Source organism: Neltuma alba, unplaced genomic scaffold (genome assembly GCF_004799145.2).
Source record: "Neltuma alba isolate B1F8T4 unplaced genomic scaffold, ASM479914v2 tig00004928_pilon, whole genome shotgun sequence".
NCBI classification, from domain to species: Eukaryota; Viridiplantae; Streptophyta; class Magnoliopsida; order Fabales; family Fabaceae; genus Neltuma; species Neltuma alba.
The window spans coordinates 508,495-528,224 of record NW_021633912.1 but is presented as its reverse complement, the minus strand read 5'-3'; the positions used below and the strand labels follow the sequence as shown (position 1 = coordinate 528,224).

Genomic DNA, 19,730 nt, shown 5'->3' with positions numbered 1-19,730 from the left:
GTTGCTGATTTAATTAGTTTTTCGTCCCGAAATAGTTTAATATTACAAGTTTTTCCAACAATTTTAAGAATACAGTTCAAATCTTACTAACAAAGACAACAAGAGTAAATTAAAGCTAACAGATAGTTTTTTTTTTTTTTTGACCAGAAAAAGCTAACAGATAGTTACAGCTCGAAAAAATTAATGAAAGAATGGATTTTGACTCGTGCCATGATGCCAGTGGACAATCGAGATAAAGCTTTACCATCTAAAGCGGGCTTTAATTACTTCATACTTTTAATTTTTAGTTCTACTGTCCAAGGCCCATCTCAATCTCAAATTTTTTTCCCATGCGGTCACAAGTCTCCAGCCAGCTTGTCTGATGAGCCACGCTCCTAATTTGATTTGACAGTGATTTTTCTGGAGACATTTTCAAGTTTTTACCAACTTTCAAACATGAGAATATTATCATAACTCTATCAACCATCTAAAGCATTTGCTCGCATATTTCTGCCAATAGGGCAAGAAACACGCATCGTTATTGTATAGCATACCTTAATAAGGTCCTGGAGAAAGCAATAAGATATTTTCTCTTATAGAATTATCCTCTCACCAGCGGGAAGAGGCGGACAGACTGCGGAATATCACATTTAGTCCGGTATTAGATCATAACTCTATCTTTACATACAACATGATATGCACCAATATAACTTACAAAACATATACAATTCAAGTTAGCATAAACGGTTTAACACGTCAGTCCGGGTGAAAAGAAAATAGGTTCATCTCTTTTGCAAACAATCCCACATGAAGGCTACTTTCCTCTCAACTGAAGGTCAGTATAAGACTTGATGGAAGCTCATGACAGGACAGATATATCCGCATTCGTCTGGTCCGAGATTTTAGGAGTAGCAGCTTTCGTTTCCTTGTCCAGTTTTGGTCGTTCCTTGGTTTTGCAACTGCCAATGCTGTTACGTCCAATGACCTGCTCCTTGCCTTTCCTAGTGACAGGAGTGCTATTGCATCCCTGTTTAAAGTTGCCAATGCTGTGACGCTGTGCACGAGTACAAACTTCCGGAGATGAGGTAACAGCATCACCACAACTCTTCCTCCTGCTTAGCTTTGGTGATATGGGTCGAGTCAGCGGCGGCTGTATCAAAGGAGAACTGAGATTATTTGGTCGTTCACCAGTTTAGATTATCATTCTTCTAGTTGAAAAGAATTAAAAGCAACGTTATACACAACAAGGAAACAATGTAGTAACATCCTTCGTGAAAGCACATTTAAATTTGAAGTCGGCAGCCAACAGCTATATGTGCCTGGCGGCACGGAGTTTACCCTAGTTGGTGATAGGTTGTGGGTTCAATCCCTCTTTCAAGCACTAGCTTGACCCATGTATTAAAAAAATAATAAAAAAATTTTTTTTTAAAAAAAAACGAAGTCAGCAATAAACATGGGAGCACCTAGAAGCAAGAAGCCAAGAACCCCAAAAACCTGTGCTGAAAATACAGCCAAGTTAGTGACGAGTACAAGTTATCTCAGCCAAATAATTAACAATATCTTGGCAACATGAGAGGTTTAAATTCTGAACAGACTGCTATCTCTGAAGGACTTCTAGGGGTCTATCCAAGCAAATTCAGGAACCGTCAATGATAGTCATATTCATCCAGATTCTTCGGGAACTAGGAAGAACACGTGAAAAAAGAGAATACCTTTTTCAGTTCAGTTTTCGGTGGAGGCCCCTCATAGTAGAAACTTGGTACTGGATTTGCTTTAATCACCAGGGACTTTCTCAATTGCTTGAGGGCTGCTTCTCTCTCTTCCTATGTCATTAAACAAAACAGTAAATGTCATTTCTTCAGTTCAATGTGTATTTAGTGACCTAATGATAACCGATATACGTGGCACATCCCAGGGTAATTGAAGAGGTGATGGATGTCTCTGTCAGGGGGAAGACAAAACGAAAGGATAACAATGGAAAAACAAAAAATGGCTGCGCTGTATATGATAGTCAGAGAAGATTAGTGTACCCTCTGCCTTGCTTCATATTGGCCTCTTTCTTCTTCAAGAGCTCGATGTTTCTCCTCTAACTTCGTATAGAACTGGATGGATAAACCAAAATGAAGATAAGAACCAACACTACCTCTTCATTCAATCTATAATATCAAACACTCAAGCAGAATATATATGAGTTGACAGTTCAGTAAAACAATACCTCCTTCCGTTTCTCCGCCCGTTCTGAGCATCTAAATGTAGGGGCTGTGCCCACAGTTACCTTAGCTCTGGCAGTGCGCCCAGATGTAGCACTAAAATGAACGGTTAAAGAACAAATGACTGAATGATTGGGGGGGTAATTAAGTATACCTCCTTCCTTATTGGGTTTTCCTTTTTTTTTTTTTTTTTTGGGGGGGGGGGTGTGGTTTCCAACACCCGGGTGCAGGCCAAATCTCAAATTCCTATATCTATTTTAAACACCTAAAACTTGTTCTCTTCAGATTAAAACTATCAAAATGATAAAATTGTAGAGGATACGAGGAAGCTACAGACCAATCATCCTCATCATCACGGTGCTTATTATCTTCAAATTGCAAGAGCTTTCTTGATGCAAGGGGTGAAGTAGGCTGAAAAACAAATCAGAAGAATTTGCAGATCACTAATCTGACATTTTTTTTTTCCCAGAAGAGTGCAAACACCAATAGCAATAAGTGTAAAATATGCCCCCACCAACACAAACCATATTTATATCAATAGGGAAGCCTGTTGCCATCAGCAAATCAGCAATGTTTGGAGCCAATTGCCTTTTTACGGCCGATACCATTTCAAAGGTAGTAGATTCAATCTTAATTAGTGGCTACTTACATTTATTAGGCACGGTATATGAGCTTCCACTAGTAATTAAGTATAATTCAAGTATGAATATAACATCAATAACAAGCGTTATCCCACTAGATGAGGTCAGCTATACAGATCACACAACACCATTGCACCCAATCAACAACCAAATCTTTAATTCAAGTATGCATGTTTGTCAATAATGGAATATCAATTTTGTGGCATTAAAGGGTTCTTGTATCAGACCGGTTTGTTTAAATATTGAAATCATATCAGAAACAAAGCCCCCAAAAAAAAAAAAAAACTGCGTCATTGTCACTGCATGTTCAGTAGTCTTGAAGCAAAGGAACTATTCAACTCTACATGTTCAATTGACCAGAAATACCTGTGAATTCTTTGTTGAGCTGGGGGAATGAATATTGTCAGCATTTGGTGACAAAACACCAAGAGTTTCAACAGACCGTGAGTTCGAGTCATGCTTCTCATCAGCCAGATCAGATAACTGTGAATCAGAGTGTTTTGTATTATCTTCTCCCACAGAAGTGGATCTAGTAGCAGGCGAACTTAACATTTTGATACCCTGTATTTCGTTTTTCTCATTCTTCTCCTTAGGCAAGACACCATCATGGTTTGTGCTTTTAGTACCCAAAACATTATTCTTTACATGACTTTTCTCAACAAGAGAATTAGCTCCAGTACTTTCCTCTGCCTCGTGATCCTTTGAATCAACCTTAACTGCCGCAAGTTTGGGAGAAATGTGTACTTTATCATTAGGCCTACCGTTTGAGGCCGCTGGGACAGCATTCGTCCTCCTGTCCACAACATGTATGCCTGTAACTTCCCTCCCCATAACGCTGCGCTATTGAAAATAATAGATTATAGGGTAAGCAACATAGTGAATACAAAATATATAAAATTGTAAGCAAGCCCTGGAAGGGGGGGTGGATAACAAAGGCATTCTAAATTTATAGATGAGATGGGAGCATAACTTTGATAGGGGACAAACCAGCATCATAATTGTTTTCAATAAAAAATGATAAAGAACCCAGTCCACTAATATTCTAAAGTAAAATTCTATAGACCGATAATTCTTCATAAATTGTCGAGGGAAACCTAGAGATCATCCACTTGAAAAATAAAAAATAAAAAGAAATAATGATGTGGAAGACAAATTGTTATAACATGGTAAAGGCAAAATTCTTTTCCCAATAAATTTTAAAATATATGCATGAGACTTCCCAATTGAGAATACAATGTTATTATGGCCTAAACCCTCTGCTCGTATGAATTAATCATTCTTTTACATGATCTTGTTACTTGAAGCCACCATAGAAGGAAGCATTATACCGATCAGTTTAAACGCTACGGAAAAAACACTTCATGTTAACAAGAAGAAGAAGAATCCTTTTGAGCCACGACGTGAAAAAGGGCGAAATGGGTAATTGGAAGAGTTTTAGGTAAGACTCAAACAGTTATTGCAGAATCATTCCGAAGCTCCGTGCAAATTTCGTGTATGAAGCCCAAACATTTAAGAGCAACCTCAACGTGATCTAAAGATGAATGAACCACACGTAAAGACAACTTTACGTCCTGGAAATCCGGAACAATAAATTCAACTGAGATACCGTTTCCGTTCAGTTTGATTAATAGAGAGGATCACAGAAGGTCTAACACAAAGAACAATATTCATTATTGGTATAAATGGTTCTTAAGCTGAGGAAGAAGCTTTGGTCAATACAACTGCTCAAAATAGAAAATGAAAGGCTTAAGCTGGACCCAACAAACCCAGAAATAAACCAACGACATAGATACAGGAAATATGGAAGGCATACAATATTAAACACGAAGAACATGTAAAAGACCCGCAGATTTAAATTTTCCCAGTTGACCCAATACATGTATATTGCAATTATTAAAAAAGATGGCCCATAGTGGCAGCTAACCAGATAAATCGAACAGCCGACGAAAGACGAGGATCCGATATTGCCAAAATCCTTTTTCCTGAGGCTAACGCTATAGTAAGAAAAATAAAATAAAAAAGAAGAAGAGATAGGCTTGGCTTCTTCTAAGCCAGCGTTGTCAAAATGGGCAACCTCCCGAGCGAGAAGGAAAACAAAACAGCACATAAGAAAGGCAACACAAAAAATGATCCCCAGAGCAATGTAACGATAAGCCAAATAGGCCCAGCAAAATCAAAGATCGATACCACATTACGAAGATTAACCATAATAACACAAAAAGAGCGGTAATCACACCAGAATCAGTCAATAATGTGAAATTTTCGCTTCCAGTTCCGCTCCGATCTGACAGGATCTCGAGGCCTTCCTCCTCCTCCTCCCTCCGCTCGCTATTGGGCTTCCCTGTGCGTGCGAAATAGAAAATATTTCAAATGGGTTTCAATGATATTCCTTGTCTTTAGGGAGGTTAACAAAAGCTTTTTCCCTTTTAGTTTCGCACCACTGGTTTAATGTAGAGACGTTTATATAGAGAAGTTTCCGTGACTCTTAACGGCGATACTTCTGTTTTTTTTCCCCCGCCAAACGGGACGATTCTTTCACCGTCTGCTTGCGTGGGGCTCGGGGGATTGACGGGGCTAAACAGAGGGAGATTTTTCAACGGAGTTACGCTAGAGTTGAAAACTTCAAGACGAAAAAATGAACAGATAACACGGGCAGTGGGGGCAGTGGAAATTCGGCCTTGCGCCCTGCAAGTGATATTTGATGCGCCCATACCCAATCCAACAATTTTAAGCACCATCTTCAATTTAACCATAGTTCATCTTGTGTGTGGAAAAAAAAAATAGTACTTCCTCCTATGTTTAATATAAAAATTAGTTTAATTTTTAATTTAATTTTAAATATAAGATTCTGATTTATTTTGTTATATATTGATCTATTTTTTCTAAAGTAGCTATTGTAATAATTGCACATGTTAAATGTTTCATCAAATAATAATTATATCTAATGGGCATAATTAGTAAGAATATTCTAAGAAAAACAACACATATTTATGACAAATAAGCAATTTAACTAATTTTTTTTAATATTCTTAAATTAGTTAACTAGATCTTATATTAAGAATCGAAAATAGTACTCTATCATATTAGTTTACACTATAATATGGGTCTTATATTTAGGACTAAAAGAGTAATCCTTAATTGTTGACATTTTACATTTATGCTAAAACCAATTCAATAACTAACTCTTTTGTTTACATTTTATATTTATACTAAAACCAATTCAATAACTAACTCTCGTGTTTAGGAAGGAAATGGTAATTTTTTGATCGAAAATGTTTTTTTTTTTCAAAAAATCTCATTCCATAGCTGACATTGAGGATGAGAATGATAAGCCCGTCTTTAATACACTTTTTGAAGACTTTTCATATCTTTGTATATAAATTATTTTGTAATCTATAAAAAAATATTTTTCAACAATGTCATTGACATAAGCATCGTTAATTAATTATGACAGGAGAGAGAGGTTGAGAGTTGAGTGAAATTGGGTTAAAAAATTAAATTTGAAAGATGGGATATAATTTAAGAGTATTAATTAACTTTAATCAATGTTTTATTTATATGAATAAATAGAAAAATATTATTTGCATTATGATCACTAAAAATGTATAGAGCAAACACTCAATTTTTTTTTGGTGAACAAATGTTTTCTATTGTTGAAACGAGTGTATAATTATGAACTTAAACTGCGATAACTTCTCGTCCAGCATTTCCCTTTAATGGTTATCAAGAAACTCGTTTTAGGCATCAATGTGCAAAAGCAATTGTTTATTTTCCAAACTAAAATGGCCATTGACTTCAAGTGTTCAACATATCAGTCCCTCCCTAACTAACGCTCAATCACTTTGTCACTAACCGAAACTTCGCCAGATGGCAATTGAAGAAGTTATTTTTCCCGGGTGGTACTCCCTCCGTTCCTTATTATAAGAGACGAATAACCGAATTGCGTTGATAAAAAAAACAGTTAAAATTAGTTAAGAACAATTAATGTGCAAAAAGTATAATTTTTTTTTCTAAAAATGCCCTCATTAATAAGGAGAGAGAGCATGAGAGAGAACAATAGTAAATTCTTAAAAGAAAGAGAAGTGGAAAGGAGAGAGAGTGTGAGTTGGAGACAATAAATATGGGTAAAATAGGAAATTAACACAAAAAAGTAGAGACAACTTTTAAGTGTCTCTTATATTTAGGAACATACTATAAGCATCAAATGTCTCTTATAATAAGAAACGGAGGGAGTAATATACAAGGGACATGTTGATATTAGACAGGAAAACTTAACTCTGAATAAATCTAAATCTCATATTTCAAGGAGATTTTGAAAATGCGCCGTTCAATGATCGTTTTGGTCAGCTAATAATAATGACTTGACTGTTTAGTTATGTGCCGTGTATATCCATGCATATAGATAATATTGGGGAGTGCCTGAGGCTGATGAGGAAGCTTCGCACGGCAAAGCACTGTTCAAAACTCCTCACTCCTCATTGGCTTCCTCCCCCTTTTCTTCGCTTTACTCATCCTTTAAGACCTTTTTTGAATTTCAAAGTGCATTGGAGGCAAACACCTTTTTCCTAATCTATTTCATATGCACATCATCCTCGTTCATATGGGAATCACATTTGAGGTTCAAATTTCACGATATCCGAGTCCTAAAAAATTGTTCGGAGATAAGTTGCAAATATGGATTAATACGCATCTTAAAAAACGCACCGAACGACAAAATTCTCAGCATTCAATTTTTCAAAAGCCGATCTTTGCCTTGTCATGCCATAAATTAAAGGAGGCGTTAAGATGAAGTTAGTTAGAAATTAGAGCTTGCGGCTGGCCACTGTGTTGACGCCGAGGAGAAACCAACGGCCTAGAGACGCCGTTGCCGTTAATCACACATGTAGGCGACGTTTGGTAGTTTCCGGATAAGCCAGGCCAAGTAATCATATCAAATTGGACATTGGGTTTGCACCACTTTAATCTAGACATCCACTTTTGAATATCCGACATTCTGATGCTCTCAGGTACCCACAAAGTCAAAAAAGGATCCCACCCCTCGTTTCAGAGGCTTTTTTCCTTTTTCACTCACCCTCCCCATTGGAACCCATTAATTCTGGCTTCCTTGTGCAAGCTGCTCACGCTTCAAGCATCAATCAGTCCTGGTCTGTGGGCTCGGGCGGTGGTCCTATCACTGGCTACCACGCCTAAACTTCATCTCCAGCAGTCAGCCCATAAATTATAGACAACTATGAACATGATCACCGCCCTAAAACGACACAAATGGTCACATATGCAGACATAATGGTGGCTGAGAAAGTTTGAGGTGTATAGTCCACTAATTCGGCATTCTTCATCTTTATTATTGATCGCACCGACTATGAGTGGAACCCCATGTAAACGCATATATGGTCCCCGACGACCATGTCCTCTTGGGAGGAATCTGGCTTAGCTTCAGTCGTCAGGGGGAGACGTGGAAGCTTGGCCCATGACTGGTCAATTTGTCTTCGCACGACGGTAGGTTTTACAAAAGCTAGCTCGACACGCTCGGATATGAACCCAATCACCACCAGACACCATGAGTCGATATACGTCATCATAAATTGAAAGGGCATGGATCCCACACTGTACCTGCTTTCTCAGTTTTCCATCGTTAATTGAGTAATCGCATTTCACACACGCGGCCACCCACCCCCCCAAAAAAAAAAAACCTTATCTTTTTGGTGGGAATGGTCTCGACAACAAGCTAACAAATGCCAGAAGCTTTGGGAGGGAGATTGATATCGTGGCAGGCACGGTCAAATATTATACGAGATAGCCGAGGATATCGAACTCTATGCATTCATTGGAGAGCCGGCAACGTGTGCGAGTAGCCTAAAGATTTTGTGTCATTACAAGTAATCATTGGAAAGAGCTGGGCGTGTTGATCTGTTGGCGGAACATGTTGGGCTGAGGAGAATGAAATAAAACTGGAACACACACGTGTGGAGCAAAGAAGCCCCGCATGTCAAAGGAAAGCGAAACAAAGAGCAAATTCGTGTGATTTGGTGTGGCCCCACCATATCATTCTGCCGCCCTTCATGTTACTTAAAAGTAGATGCTGCAAATCAGTGGGGATTCACATAACGGGACCACGCCAACCAACAATTGAAGCTAAAGAGCCCGAAGCATGCACAATATATTCTTACACACAGCCACATATGCATGCATGAATTTATTATTGTTTAAAACAGATAGAAAAGCAGCGTACATGCATCATTTCCTTTCTTTCCCTCCCAACCATTGTGGTCAACATAAAACCACGCCCCTTACCGTGGGAAGAAATTCAAAAAAATAAAAAATAAAACCACACGCCCCTTTTCTACCAACCTTTGATCAACCAAATGATTCAGCACCACCGCATGTTGCTGAATCTTTAGTATTACATCCTAGTTTGTGGCATAAACGCCATCTTCGATCTCTAACTTCACACAATGTTTATCCTTCATTTAATTGTCACTCTTCAGTACCTGATCCATCCTTTTTAATCGATCCTGTTCACATTACTGAGAGTATGTCTTTTTTGCACGGGAAAGTTTATTAAGAGCCTCCGCCATGCTGCCTCAGAGAGAAGGTGAATTAGGGACGGTCGCTATGAGTTATTTCGTCTCTTTTTTTTTTGGGCCAAAAAAGGGATGGCCCTTTGGTTTCGCAGTCGGCTACAAAACATAAAGCGAGGTCGATGTCGGTGGTCAGCCCCAGAATTTTGGGTCGGGCCTTTTCATCTGAGGATTTGGGCCTAGAGGCCGTCGATGCAGGGTCCTATTCGTCAATCCGCTCAAAAAAATAACCACCACGCAGAGTTTCTCTCTCCTCATAACGGACTCGTTCTTTCACTAGGTTTAATCCTAACTGCCAATACACTTTACCGCGTCCACTTGCCATTAGACGCCAGCACGTGTCCGCTCCTCACTGGTTTTACGATTCCCAGAGTCCCGTTCTATATAAGCCTGGCTCTAACTGATTTCCCCTACTTTACCGATCGAGCCTTTCTTTCCTTTTCCCGCTCCAAAGCATTCCGTACAACAAAGCGCAATAGAATAACACGGTTAGACGATAACAATGACGACCGTTGCTGCAAATGGAAACACTGAAGCCCCCAAGAAAAACGTGACGCAAGTCGCCGTCAATGGAAACGCTGAAGCCGCCGAGAAGAAAAGCATAACGACCCTTGCTGAAAATGGAGACACTGACAACTCGAAGAAGAACAGAATCCAGGTTTCCAACACTAAGAAGCCGCTTTTCTTCTACGTCAATCTCGCCAAGGTACCCATCTGTTTTTATTATTATATCTCCTTCTCTTCAGGATTTATTTAATCTTGATATGTATATTATATAAGGAATGCAGTCTCTTCAATGGCCTCAGAAAATGAACAACAAAAGAACGCTTGAATTTCCTGTAGAAATGGAATCTTGTTCTGAAATCTGAGTTTCTGGGCACATTATCTGTATGTTGTTCGAAATGATTTGTGCTGGACTCCTTGAATCGCATTTCTGGCTTCTGATTGATAACAAGCCATAAGTTGTAGGAAACAGCTACATGAAACATTTTCATTGTCATAAACTCTACGGCTGTTGGTTCAACTTTAGGAAACAGCTATTGCGTTCTTATGAATCTGCCGAGTCCTGATGGTTAAACTTCTCAGGATCCCACTCTTTTTGGTCGATTCTTGCATCTGCAACGAATGCATTTTGATGTTTTATATATTTCCTCTTGCTCGTACTCTTTATTTTTTTGTTCATTCGCAACCAATGGTCGAATAGGCTCGGGGTTTCGCGATTCGTGGTAGTAAATAATGTAAATAATCAAATGGCATACTTGAAACGAAGGATGAAACCCAACCCATGAGGGTAGATAATTTCCTGGATGTGTATATAATGACCAAATGGGTTCTTCTTTGATGCAGAGGTACATACAGCAGCACAATGAGGTTGAGCTTTCTGCACTGGGGATGGGTACATCTTTCTCTGAATCTCATATATGTTTTCTGTTAGGTTGTCCTTGGATATTAGATGTTTCTTCTTTCGAAAGGTAATTTACAAATTGTGTTTTGGTAACCCATACAAGGGATGTATTCATCTTCATATGAGAAACACACGCACAATTTCAATCCTAAAAAAGGGCTACTGGAAAAGGAGGTGTTCTTTTGCACCACGGTTAAACGATTTTTTTTATTATGCCAGTATCTTTATGCTGCTGTGCGAAAGAGTGATCCATTCCCTTTCCCCTTAGTGCCTCTACGTACGTTTGTAGTGAAGAAATTGATAGCACCACCAAGAGTTTAGTCTGGAAATTTGAATCCTTTTATTGTCATTGGTTTTCTCTTACCCGTGGTTGCTGAATCCAAAATTACGGCATATAGCTGGTGCAGCATCGGCGTTATAATTTCCCTGGGTGATTCTTTGCATTTAACATGAATGTTAGAACTAAGTTTTTGTGTTTCTGTATAGCTATCGCGACGGTGGTGACAATTGCCGAGATCTTGAAGAACAATGGACTCGCCACTGAGAAGAGTAAGATTTCTTTCTTCTTAGCATGTTATCAATGCCTTATTTGCACATGGTGAATGAAGCCAACTAATTAGTCATGGGATGGAGCAGAAGTTTCGACATCTACCGTTGGCATCAAGGACGAGAATAAAGGTCGTCTGATGCACAAGGCTAAGGTGGGCTCTAAGGCTTCCGACCTTTATTTGTCCTAATTTTTTATTCTTCTGTGATTTTGTCGGTAATTAACTTGGTCAATGATCAAACTGATATATCAATATAATTAAGGTCTTACATAGGTAATTAACTTCTTCTTATTGATCCTTTTAGATTGAAATTGTGCTGGGAAAATCTGAGAAGTTTGACAATTTGATGGCTCCTGCAACTAATCCTGCCACTAAAACTGCATCAGAAGCAGCTGTTGCTGATGCCAAGAAAGGATGAATAGCGTAGAAACCTGTCAATAATGTGCACCTGTTGTAGTTAATATTCAAATTCTTTTGCACTCTCTGCGATCATAGAGATAACTAGAGAGAACATGTATAATTGTTTCATTGGATACCCATGAGATCAAGGGTGACGTTATAATGATAAGGCGCTACTGAGCGGTCTTAGTAGAGCTCATCTTTCCACTGTTACAGTTCATAATATTTCTCTGCTGCACATACTGATAATGATCATTGGTTTTGAGCCGATTGTAGTTCCCCAATTCTTCCTAGGTAGACAAAGATGGAACCCCGCTTTAAGCTTTTCTTATAGGACTTCTAATTTTAGGTCTGCAATGCTGTCTCTTACAGGAAGAATGCGATGTATTTTGAGCACCCTACTTCAACAGTATTAAAATCAAGGGAACGTTTAACATGAGTAAAATTTGATGTCTCAGTCTGATGATTTTTAAAGCCCTTTATAGCAGCCAAGAGTATCTTCACCGGAGTGGATAAGATCGACACCATTATTTGTTTCATGAGGGACTTCATGGACAGTGAACGCAGACGGGTTTTTAATGCTTCACGTCTGATATGGATTGCACCCCTACTCTATACTACCAAAACCCTGTTTTTGTTTCCCAAATTTGATATAAATTATCTGTCATTGGTGATCAGTGAGAATGGCAAGTAGACTGATGAGAATAAAAAATGAGCGAGATTTTTTTCTGGTGACTGACTAAAATTTAGCGGGACTTCAATTTGAAAATGAAGAGCGAAGACATAAGAGATGTTGATGCGTCGAAAGGCCAATGGTCCAAGAGGCATTCTCCCCGTAAAAAGTTAAAAAGGACACAGAAAAGACGTGCGAAGCATAAACTATTTACAAAGAATATCGCGGGAACATTACTCTAAACCGGCCAACCCTATCCCTAGCTCTCTCTCTCTCTCTCTCTGTGGCCAAAACCCCATGCCTAGTTCTGCAGATTTATTTTTACCTCAACGTTCTCTAACCTTCTCTTTCCTCTCCCCAAACCCTAGAATTTTAACCGTTATCCTGCCATGCGAACTCGAAAGTTTCTTTGAAATTTTCATTTGAGTTGCTTTCGATTAACCCAGGCAAGTTTGAGCAGCTGGCGCACACTTCCAGTATTCTGGCACCTGTTCCCTCGTTGATTAGCGCGCAATTTTCCGGATTATAGGTTTGTGATTGCATCTATTTCGATCTAATATAATAAGGGACTGTTTGATGTCAATTTGACTTTTGGTTGTCGACTGAAACTTTGGAAAGCCATTTAGATCGTATTAAGCTCAACTTTCTGCGCTTCCTTGGTTACAGTTTTTCTCCCCCGTACAAACTGTTCTTACCATGTTATAATTATTTCACCCCCGTACAAAAAGTTGATAGATTTCAATAAGAGAAAACACCTTGAAGGTGAAAGAAAATACCAACGGCCTCTTAGAATTAGAAGAAGAGAAAAAAAGTTTACAAATGCTCACTAATTTTGGAGATAATTATCTTAATAACCTCTTATTAGATACTCAAAAGAACTCTCTTATGTAAAAATGTTTATGACTGATTAGAGGTTAACAAATCAAAAGGGCATATAAGGAATTAAAATATCATCTCTCATCTCCCCTCCAAAAAACCCCACTTTTGGAGGGGAGGCTAGAAGGGAAGAGGAGGGGAGAAGAACCCCTCCCCTCTTTAAAAAACATCTTAACCAAACAAGGGGAGGGTGGGAGTTCCCCTCCCCTTCTAAAAAATTATACCAGCCAAACAAGGGGAGGGGAGCAACTTCCCTCCCCTCCCCTCCGAAAACCCCGTACCAAACATAGCGTACAGGTTTGTCCTATATTGCTTTCTTTGTTAGTTCTTTTAGCACATTAAATAATGGGGGATTACATTTTGGGAGTATTTCTTTTATTATTTGTAATGAATCGTTGTATATTTTTTGTTATTAATTTAAAACTAGCACTTGATGTGGAAATCAGTTGCCTTTGTAGTTCAGCGATCTAGCCCTGCTTGGAGTGCATATGATTGTTCTGCTACCCATCTCAGTCAAGTCTTTCCCCAGTTTCTGATACATTTGCTCGCTTCCTTCTAGTAAACCAGTGACACCCCTATGGCTGAAGTTGATCAAAATTTAAGTGAACCTGATGCTGAGCAACCAACCGAGAATTCAGAGCATGAGCAAAGAGAGGGGCACGTTGAGGAGCCATTTGCTGGAAGTGGTGAGAAGAAATGGCCTGGATGGCCTGGGGAGAGTGTCTTCCGGATGTTGGTTCCTGCCCAGAAGGTTGGTGGTATAATTGGACGCAAAGGAGAGTTCATCAAAAAAATTGTAGAGGAGACTCGAGCTCGCATTAAAATTCTTGATGGTCCTCCAGGGACTTCAGAAAGGGCTGTAAGTTTCTTTAATCTATTCATGTAATTATCTCCAGTAAATTTATCAACTCAGTCACTATGACTTGTCTGGATTGCTTAAATGTGACAATTTTTTTTTTTAAATTTCAAAATCAATTTCATCCTTGAAATATTTTCGCTTTTGATTGCGGGGTTTTTGTTATGCTTTTTTTTTTTGGGCGGTTGCTATTAGAATGGAACTTTTTTTTTTGTACTTGGACTTCGCTAATTATTTTTTTAATCCATTGGGTTTATGTTAGCTTCTTGACATTTCTCGATGAGCTTGTTAGTGAAGAGAGATAACTGTTGAATGCTCTCTAAATTTTCACAGGTTCTTAGCTACTGAAATGCTTAAGTTATGTCACAATCCCAGAATGATGCATATGTCGTATCTATAGTTTTTTCGGTTATTAAATAAGTGGATTTTAAAACAGAGTATGTTTATGAAGTGCATCTCCTTTTGATGGATAATGTTATATATGTAATTAATTGAAGTATTTTTCTATTTAATTTTTGCTTCAAACTACCGATATAGTTAGATTGGCTCAGGGAACAGCCAAAAGTATCAGGGATGAGGCTTTCTTGATGAATTGAAATATATGTTTAACATTCGGGAATAGTTCATGGCAATAGTAAATATCCAGTATTTGTATGCGTCTGACAAAGATGTCAAGGAGGAGAACAGATTGTGGCTGTCTTTCCTTTAGTAGTCGTTCATGGTATTTTACCGTGCCCCTATACAGTAATTAGAAGTTTATTTCAACTATTAAGCAGTTAAGAAAAATCATGTACAGATGGCTCATGATTTAAAGGATGGCCTTAATTGTGCACAGTGATCAAAGCAAGACGAAGAAGAGGAAGAAGATCCAGAAAAGATGAGTGATAGAAAAAAAAAATCCTTAAAAGATGAATGAATTCTAACAAAATGAATCTGTGCAGGTTCTGTGGACCAATTTTAAGGCAACATCTCAATCATCAATAAGATCCCAATTATGAAGAACCAAAGATCCAGATGCAGGGCAGGGATCAGCAGAAGTGCTGAAAAGTTTATAAAAATGTAGATATTTTGTATCAAAGTATCATGAAGCTCTGCATTCGATCTGGTAAATTCAGAACCTGGATGATTGATGCCTTGCCACAGATTGCAAGCAATGAAAAAGAAACTTATATCCGATAGTTAAACCATCAAATACAAATACTTAGTGTTTTTTATTGTCTATATGTTATTATGAGTAAAGGGATTTAAAAGCTACTATTGTTTAGTTTTATTTTCAACACATGGAGAGCTTCTTTATGTAAATGAGAAGACAGTGTCATTGTTCCATCAATTATGTCGTTTAATGACTTATTGTCCTGGGGGAATGATTACTTACAGCAGTTGACACATTTCTTCAAGGTAAGGAAAATAAAATGCGAAAGAGTTAGGCTGAAGGAAATGTTTAGACTATTGAGTAGTTGAAATGCTATTAGCAAGGGATATTTCTGAAAATCTAGTGAGTATTTGGAGTGATTGCATGTGTTAATAGCAGGCTACTGCTGGTACTTGAACCAAAAGTGGTTCTATATTTCAGTTATATATATTGATATGGAGGGAAAATGATGTGTGTAGATTAAGTTGATGGATAAGCGGTCCAATTGAGGCACTGAATTTAGCGAGCTGGTCGCAGTTGATCATTGCTTTCAGTAAATATGTTGAGAGGTGGGGGTATGATTGGACCACATTGTGTTGTAAGTGATTGAGATATGAGGGTTCCGACGGGGGAAGAAGATACTATCCTTTGCTATACTCTTCAATTTGGTACTTATGCTAGTTAAAACTAGTATATGACCTAGCAACTCACGCAATAATTTAACAAGCGTATATTAAAAAGATATCATAAATAGCATGCATAAGATTGTTAATTTTTGTGTCTAAGTTGCATAAAATGTTGTAGTTGATCTGAACAAATTTTTCAAAACGTTATGAATAGCGTTTAAATGTTTTTTCTTATCTTATTAAGAGCTGATTGTAATAAGAATATGATTGAAGAATAAAAAATTAAATGCAGTTACAACACCTTTAAGAAGTGTTGAGCTGGTATCAGCTGTTTTATTATCGTTTTTTTATTTTTTATTTATTTTAAAAACTGCAACACCTGTCTGTGCATGAGAATGGATTGAATTCCTTGCAGAGATTGTTGGTGGAATACAATGTTTGGTAAATAGAGCTGTCGTTGACTGGCCCGATAATATGGGTTAAAGCAGAAATATTTGGTTGTCCATTCTATATTGTTTTATTTGTGATTCGTTGGCAACTATGGATGTTAGGGAGAATTATTACGAAAAGAATGGTCTGAAATTACTGTTTGTTGTTCTTGATTAGGTAATGGTTTCTGCTAGGGAGGAACCTGATTCATCTCTTCCTCCAGCCGTGGATGGCTTATTGAGAGTTCATAAACGGGTTATTGATGGTTTAGAGATTGATTCTTCCCATGCTCCTTTAGGTGTTGGTGGGAAGGTCTCAACAAGGCTACTAGTAGCAGCATCTCAAGCAGGAAGTTTAATTGGGAAACAAGGAGGAACAGTTAAATCTATCCAAGAAGAATCCAATTGTATTGTTAGAGTTCTTGGAACAGGTTCTTTGGGCTTACTTCTATTATAAGATTATTTTGTTTGTTAAGCGCTAGTGCTATATGTTTCGCATTATCTGTATTCTAGAATTGTTTTCCATGTTCTTCATGATTGTGTTTATTTGAAAAAAATAGCCAATCTAGTTTTGACCATAGGATAAGAGATTGGTATTAGAGCTCGTCAACCTCTGCCATCCATAGGAACACTCAAGACATAACAAGGTTAGTCGGAGGAAAACCACTTAATTCAGACGCTTCTTCCTGGTATATACCAGAAGTGGGCGCTGACTTCTATCACCCTATTAATTATCTTGCTCACTGAAGCGTGTTCGCGACCACTGCTACAGCTGTTAGGAAAACAGCCATCAGTTTGCTCTGACATCCTAGTCTAGATCATCACAATCCATTAGCGACATTTGGATCCATCCTTCATCCCTGTTAAAGAATCGGGGATATGATTTTGGGGACAGCTGTCGGTCTTGTTAGTCCTGAGCAGCAGTTGCTTATTTTAGTTTTCTGAACTTTTTGTAAAGTAAATTAATATTTTTGGCATTTTGCTAAGCATTGGTTTGTTGTACTCTTCTACAGAGGACCTGCCTCTGTTTGCTCTTCAAGATGATAGGGTTGTTGAAGTAGTAGGGGATCCTACTGGGGTGCTTAAAGCAGTAGAGCTAATTGCCTCCCATCTGAGGAAGTTTCTTGTTGACCGCAGTGTAATTCCTATATTTGAAATGAATGTAAGCGTGTGATTAAATCTAAAATTTTTGAAGGGTTTATCTCAAACAATAGAAATGAGAAATGATACTTGCTTATTCTTTTTCCAGATGCAAATGGCAAATCCTCATCCCATGGAGCACCTCCCACCTCACCAATCATGGGCTTCACCTCCAAATGTTAGTGGAGGTCCTGGTTTCGGACCTACTCAGCAATACATGCCACCTCCAGGACAACTTGATAATTTTTATCCACCAGCTGAGTTGCCGCCTTCAGTGGACAAACAGTCTCATCATGGTATATCTGCTTATGGAAGAGATGCTCCCATAGGCATCCGTGCATCTTCAAACACCCAATCTGCAGCTTCCATGGTCACGCAGGTTTTTTTTTTAAAAGGGTTTTTTTGTTGTTACTATGGGGAACCTAGCAACTATTCATGAAGTTATATCAACTGTAAATTCACAAGTATTTTAAAGTGTAGAGTAAAAAGCTACTGAGATTATCCTCACAAACAATTTGAATACAAATATTTGTGTCTCAGGGCATATTATGTGAGGTAATGTGTGCTGATGTGAGACAGGGCCGCTGTAATGAATTAACTATAGAAACTTGTTTTCGAATGCAAATTATGGACACGGTCCTTGACTACTTTGTAGTTTGTGCTGATACTCAAGACGATAGAATAGATGAGTGTTTGCTCTTTGATTATGGCCTCAGCAATAAATTGCTTGACTCATTGTTTTGTCAGATCACCCAGCAAATGCAAATTCCTCTGTCTTATGCTGATGCTGTTATTGGGACTGCTGGGGCAAGTATAAGCTACATCCGACGAATCAGCGGGGCTACTGTTTCTATACAAGAAACTAGGGGTGTTCCTGGGGAGATGACTGTTGAAATCAGTGGAACAGCTTCTCAGGTCCAGACTGCTCAGCAGTTGATACAGGTAATCTTGATTCTGTCCATCATGTTTTTCATTCTTCATATCTCGTTAAAAGCCTTTGGCTGTGTTTACAATCGAGAACGCAACAAATCCTTTCTTCTTCCCCCAGGCGTATATATTCATATTTTCCTTATTGAAACACGAACTTCGTCAAGTCTGCAGCAAGGAAAAATTTGGAACAATTTAAAGTACGTGCCAAAAGCACGTGCATTTTCTGTTCATCCCTGGCAAAGGAGGAAGTATGTCTTGGAAATTGTTTTCATGGATACTTTGTTGTAACGGACGATAGTTAAGGGCTACGTTAGGGAGAGTGAGAGTGGGGAAGCCAAGGGGAATATCCGAATATGGGTGAAGTGAAAACGAGGATCAAGTTTAAATTTAATTTTATGAGATTATTTTTCCGTTAAAGCAGAGAAAGTGCAGAAGATCTAAAACTCGTGTTAGTTGTTGCTTATAATCTTCAAAATATCACTTTTAATAAAAACTTGCAGGCAAATCCTGTAATTTCATATTTTTCTCTTGGTGCATTCTCCTGGTCTTTATGATTTCCGTGCATGAATATTGTTCTGTACATTATTCATCTGTTCAAAGAGTTCTCATTTGCAAGATGATGCCGTGTTCCAGCTGATTTATACCGCTTGATTAGCATGTAATTTTGGATTTTGTTGTGCAGAACTTTATGGCTGATGCCGCTCCATCGCAGCCACAGGCTGGCGGGCCTGCGACCGACCAAGCTTTCAATTCTTACACCGCTGCTCCTCCGGCTTCGGCTCATGCTTCTGTCTATGCATCTTCACCGTCTAACCCAGGACATGCCGGCGGCTATGGCTCAGGGTATGGCGCAAACTATGGGTTCTAAACGGGGCCGTACAATCATCCGTTAGCTTCATGTGAAATGGCATTTGATGGATTATTTTAATTATTATGATAATAAAAGCAGACATTTAGTCCTCTTAAATTTCATGGTATTATGAATTTGTAAAGTATATTTTTAATTTTGTAATCTTAATATTACTAGTCTTATTGACGTGAAATGTTGATATTATAATTTTAAATGTTACTTCTGTCAGCATTTAAAATTTGCAATGCCAATATTTTTTTTTTGAGTAGGATGGTATCGCTAACTCTTCCGGTATCCCACATCACATTGGGTGCAGACTAATCCGGGGCGCTTCCCAGAAGAGGACTTCTCAGAATTCGAGCCCATGACATGATAGGGACGTGATGCCTTGCCTTCCCGTTTGCAACTAGTTGAACCTGCCCTCCTGGGCTAATGCCAACAATTTTTATTAATGAAATT

The 19,730-nt window shown here is 38.4% G+C and overlaps 3 protein-coding genes across 10 annotated transcripts; 2 read left to right on the top strand and 1 right to left on the bottom strand.

Annotated features, from left to right (window-relative positions):
• Window positions 1-550: 550 nt before the first annotated feature.
• LOC114746216 (protein WVD2-like 2) lies at window positions 551-5,281 on the bottom strand. Its single transcript, XM_028934436.1, has 7 exons — window positions 5,067-5,281; window positions 3,197-3,665; window positions 2,512-2,600; window positions 2,195-2,285; window positions 2,010-2,081; window positions 1,692-1,802; window positions 551-1,129 (listed from the first exon to the last, which is right to left on the bottom strand). The coding sequence occupies exons 2-7, from the start codon at window positions 3,659-3,661 to the stop codon at window positions 839-841; spliced, it is 1,119 nt and encodes a 372-aa protein (XP_028790269.1). The 5' UTR covers window positions 3,662-3,665; window positions 5,067-5,281; the 3' UTR covers window positions 551-838.
• Window positions 2,396-19,511, top strand: LOC114746213 (flowering locus K homology domain). Of its 8 annotated transcripts, XM_028934433.1 has the most exons (8): window positions 2,403-2,413; window positions 14,058-14,168; window positions 15,107-15,270; window positions 16,651-16,782; window positions 17,365-17,513; window positions 17,601-17,870; window positions 18,239-18,433; window positions 19,104-19,511. In XM_028934433.1, exons 3-8 carry the CDS (start codon window positions 15,249-15,251, stop codon window positions 19,287-19,289), a joined length of 954 nt encoding a protein of 317 aa, XP_028790266.1. In that variant the 5' UTR covers window positions 2,403-2,413; window positions 14,058-14,168; window positions 15,107-15,248; the 3' UTR covers window positions 19,290-19,511. The 8 variants fall into 8 exon arrangements, with proteins under 8 accessions (XP_028790265.1, XP_028790266.1, XP_028790267.1 ...); XM_028934432.1 differs by lacking the exon at window positions 15,107-15,270 and having other exon boundaries at window positions 2,396-2,413; window positions 16,530-16,782; XM_028934434.1 differs by lacking the exons at window positions 2,403-2,413; window positions 15,107-15,270 and adding an exon at window positions 12,207-12,211 and having other exon boundaries at window positions 13,929-14,168; window positions 16,530-16,782.
• LOC114746218 (uncharacterized protein At2g34160) lies at window positions 9,868-11,985 on the top strand. Its single transcript, XM_028934439.1, has 5 exons — window positions 9,868-10,114; window positions 10,756-10,804; window positions 11,300-11,362; window positions 11,450-11,514; window positions 11,666-11,985. The coding sequence occupies exons 1-5, from the start codon at window positions 9,911-9,913 to the stop codon at window positions 11,777-11,779; spliced, it is 495 nt and encodes a 164-aa protein (XP_028790272.1). The 5' UTR covers window positions 9,868-9,910; the 3' UTR covers window positions 11,780-11,985.
• Window positions 19,512-19,730: the final 219 nt, after the last annotated feature.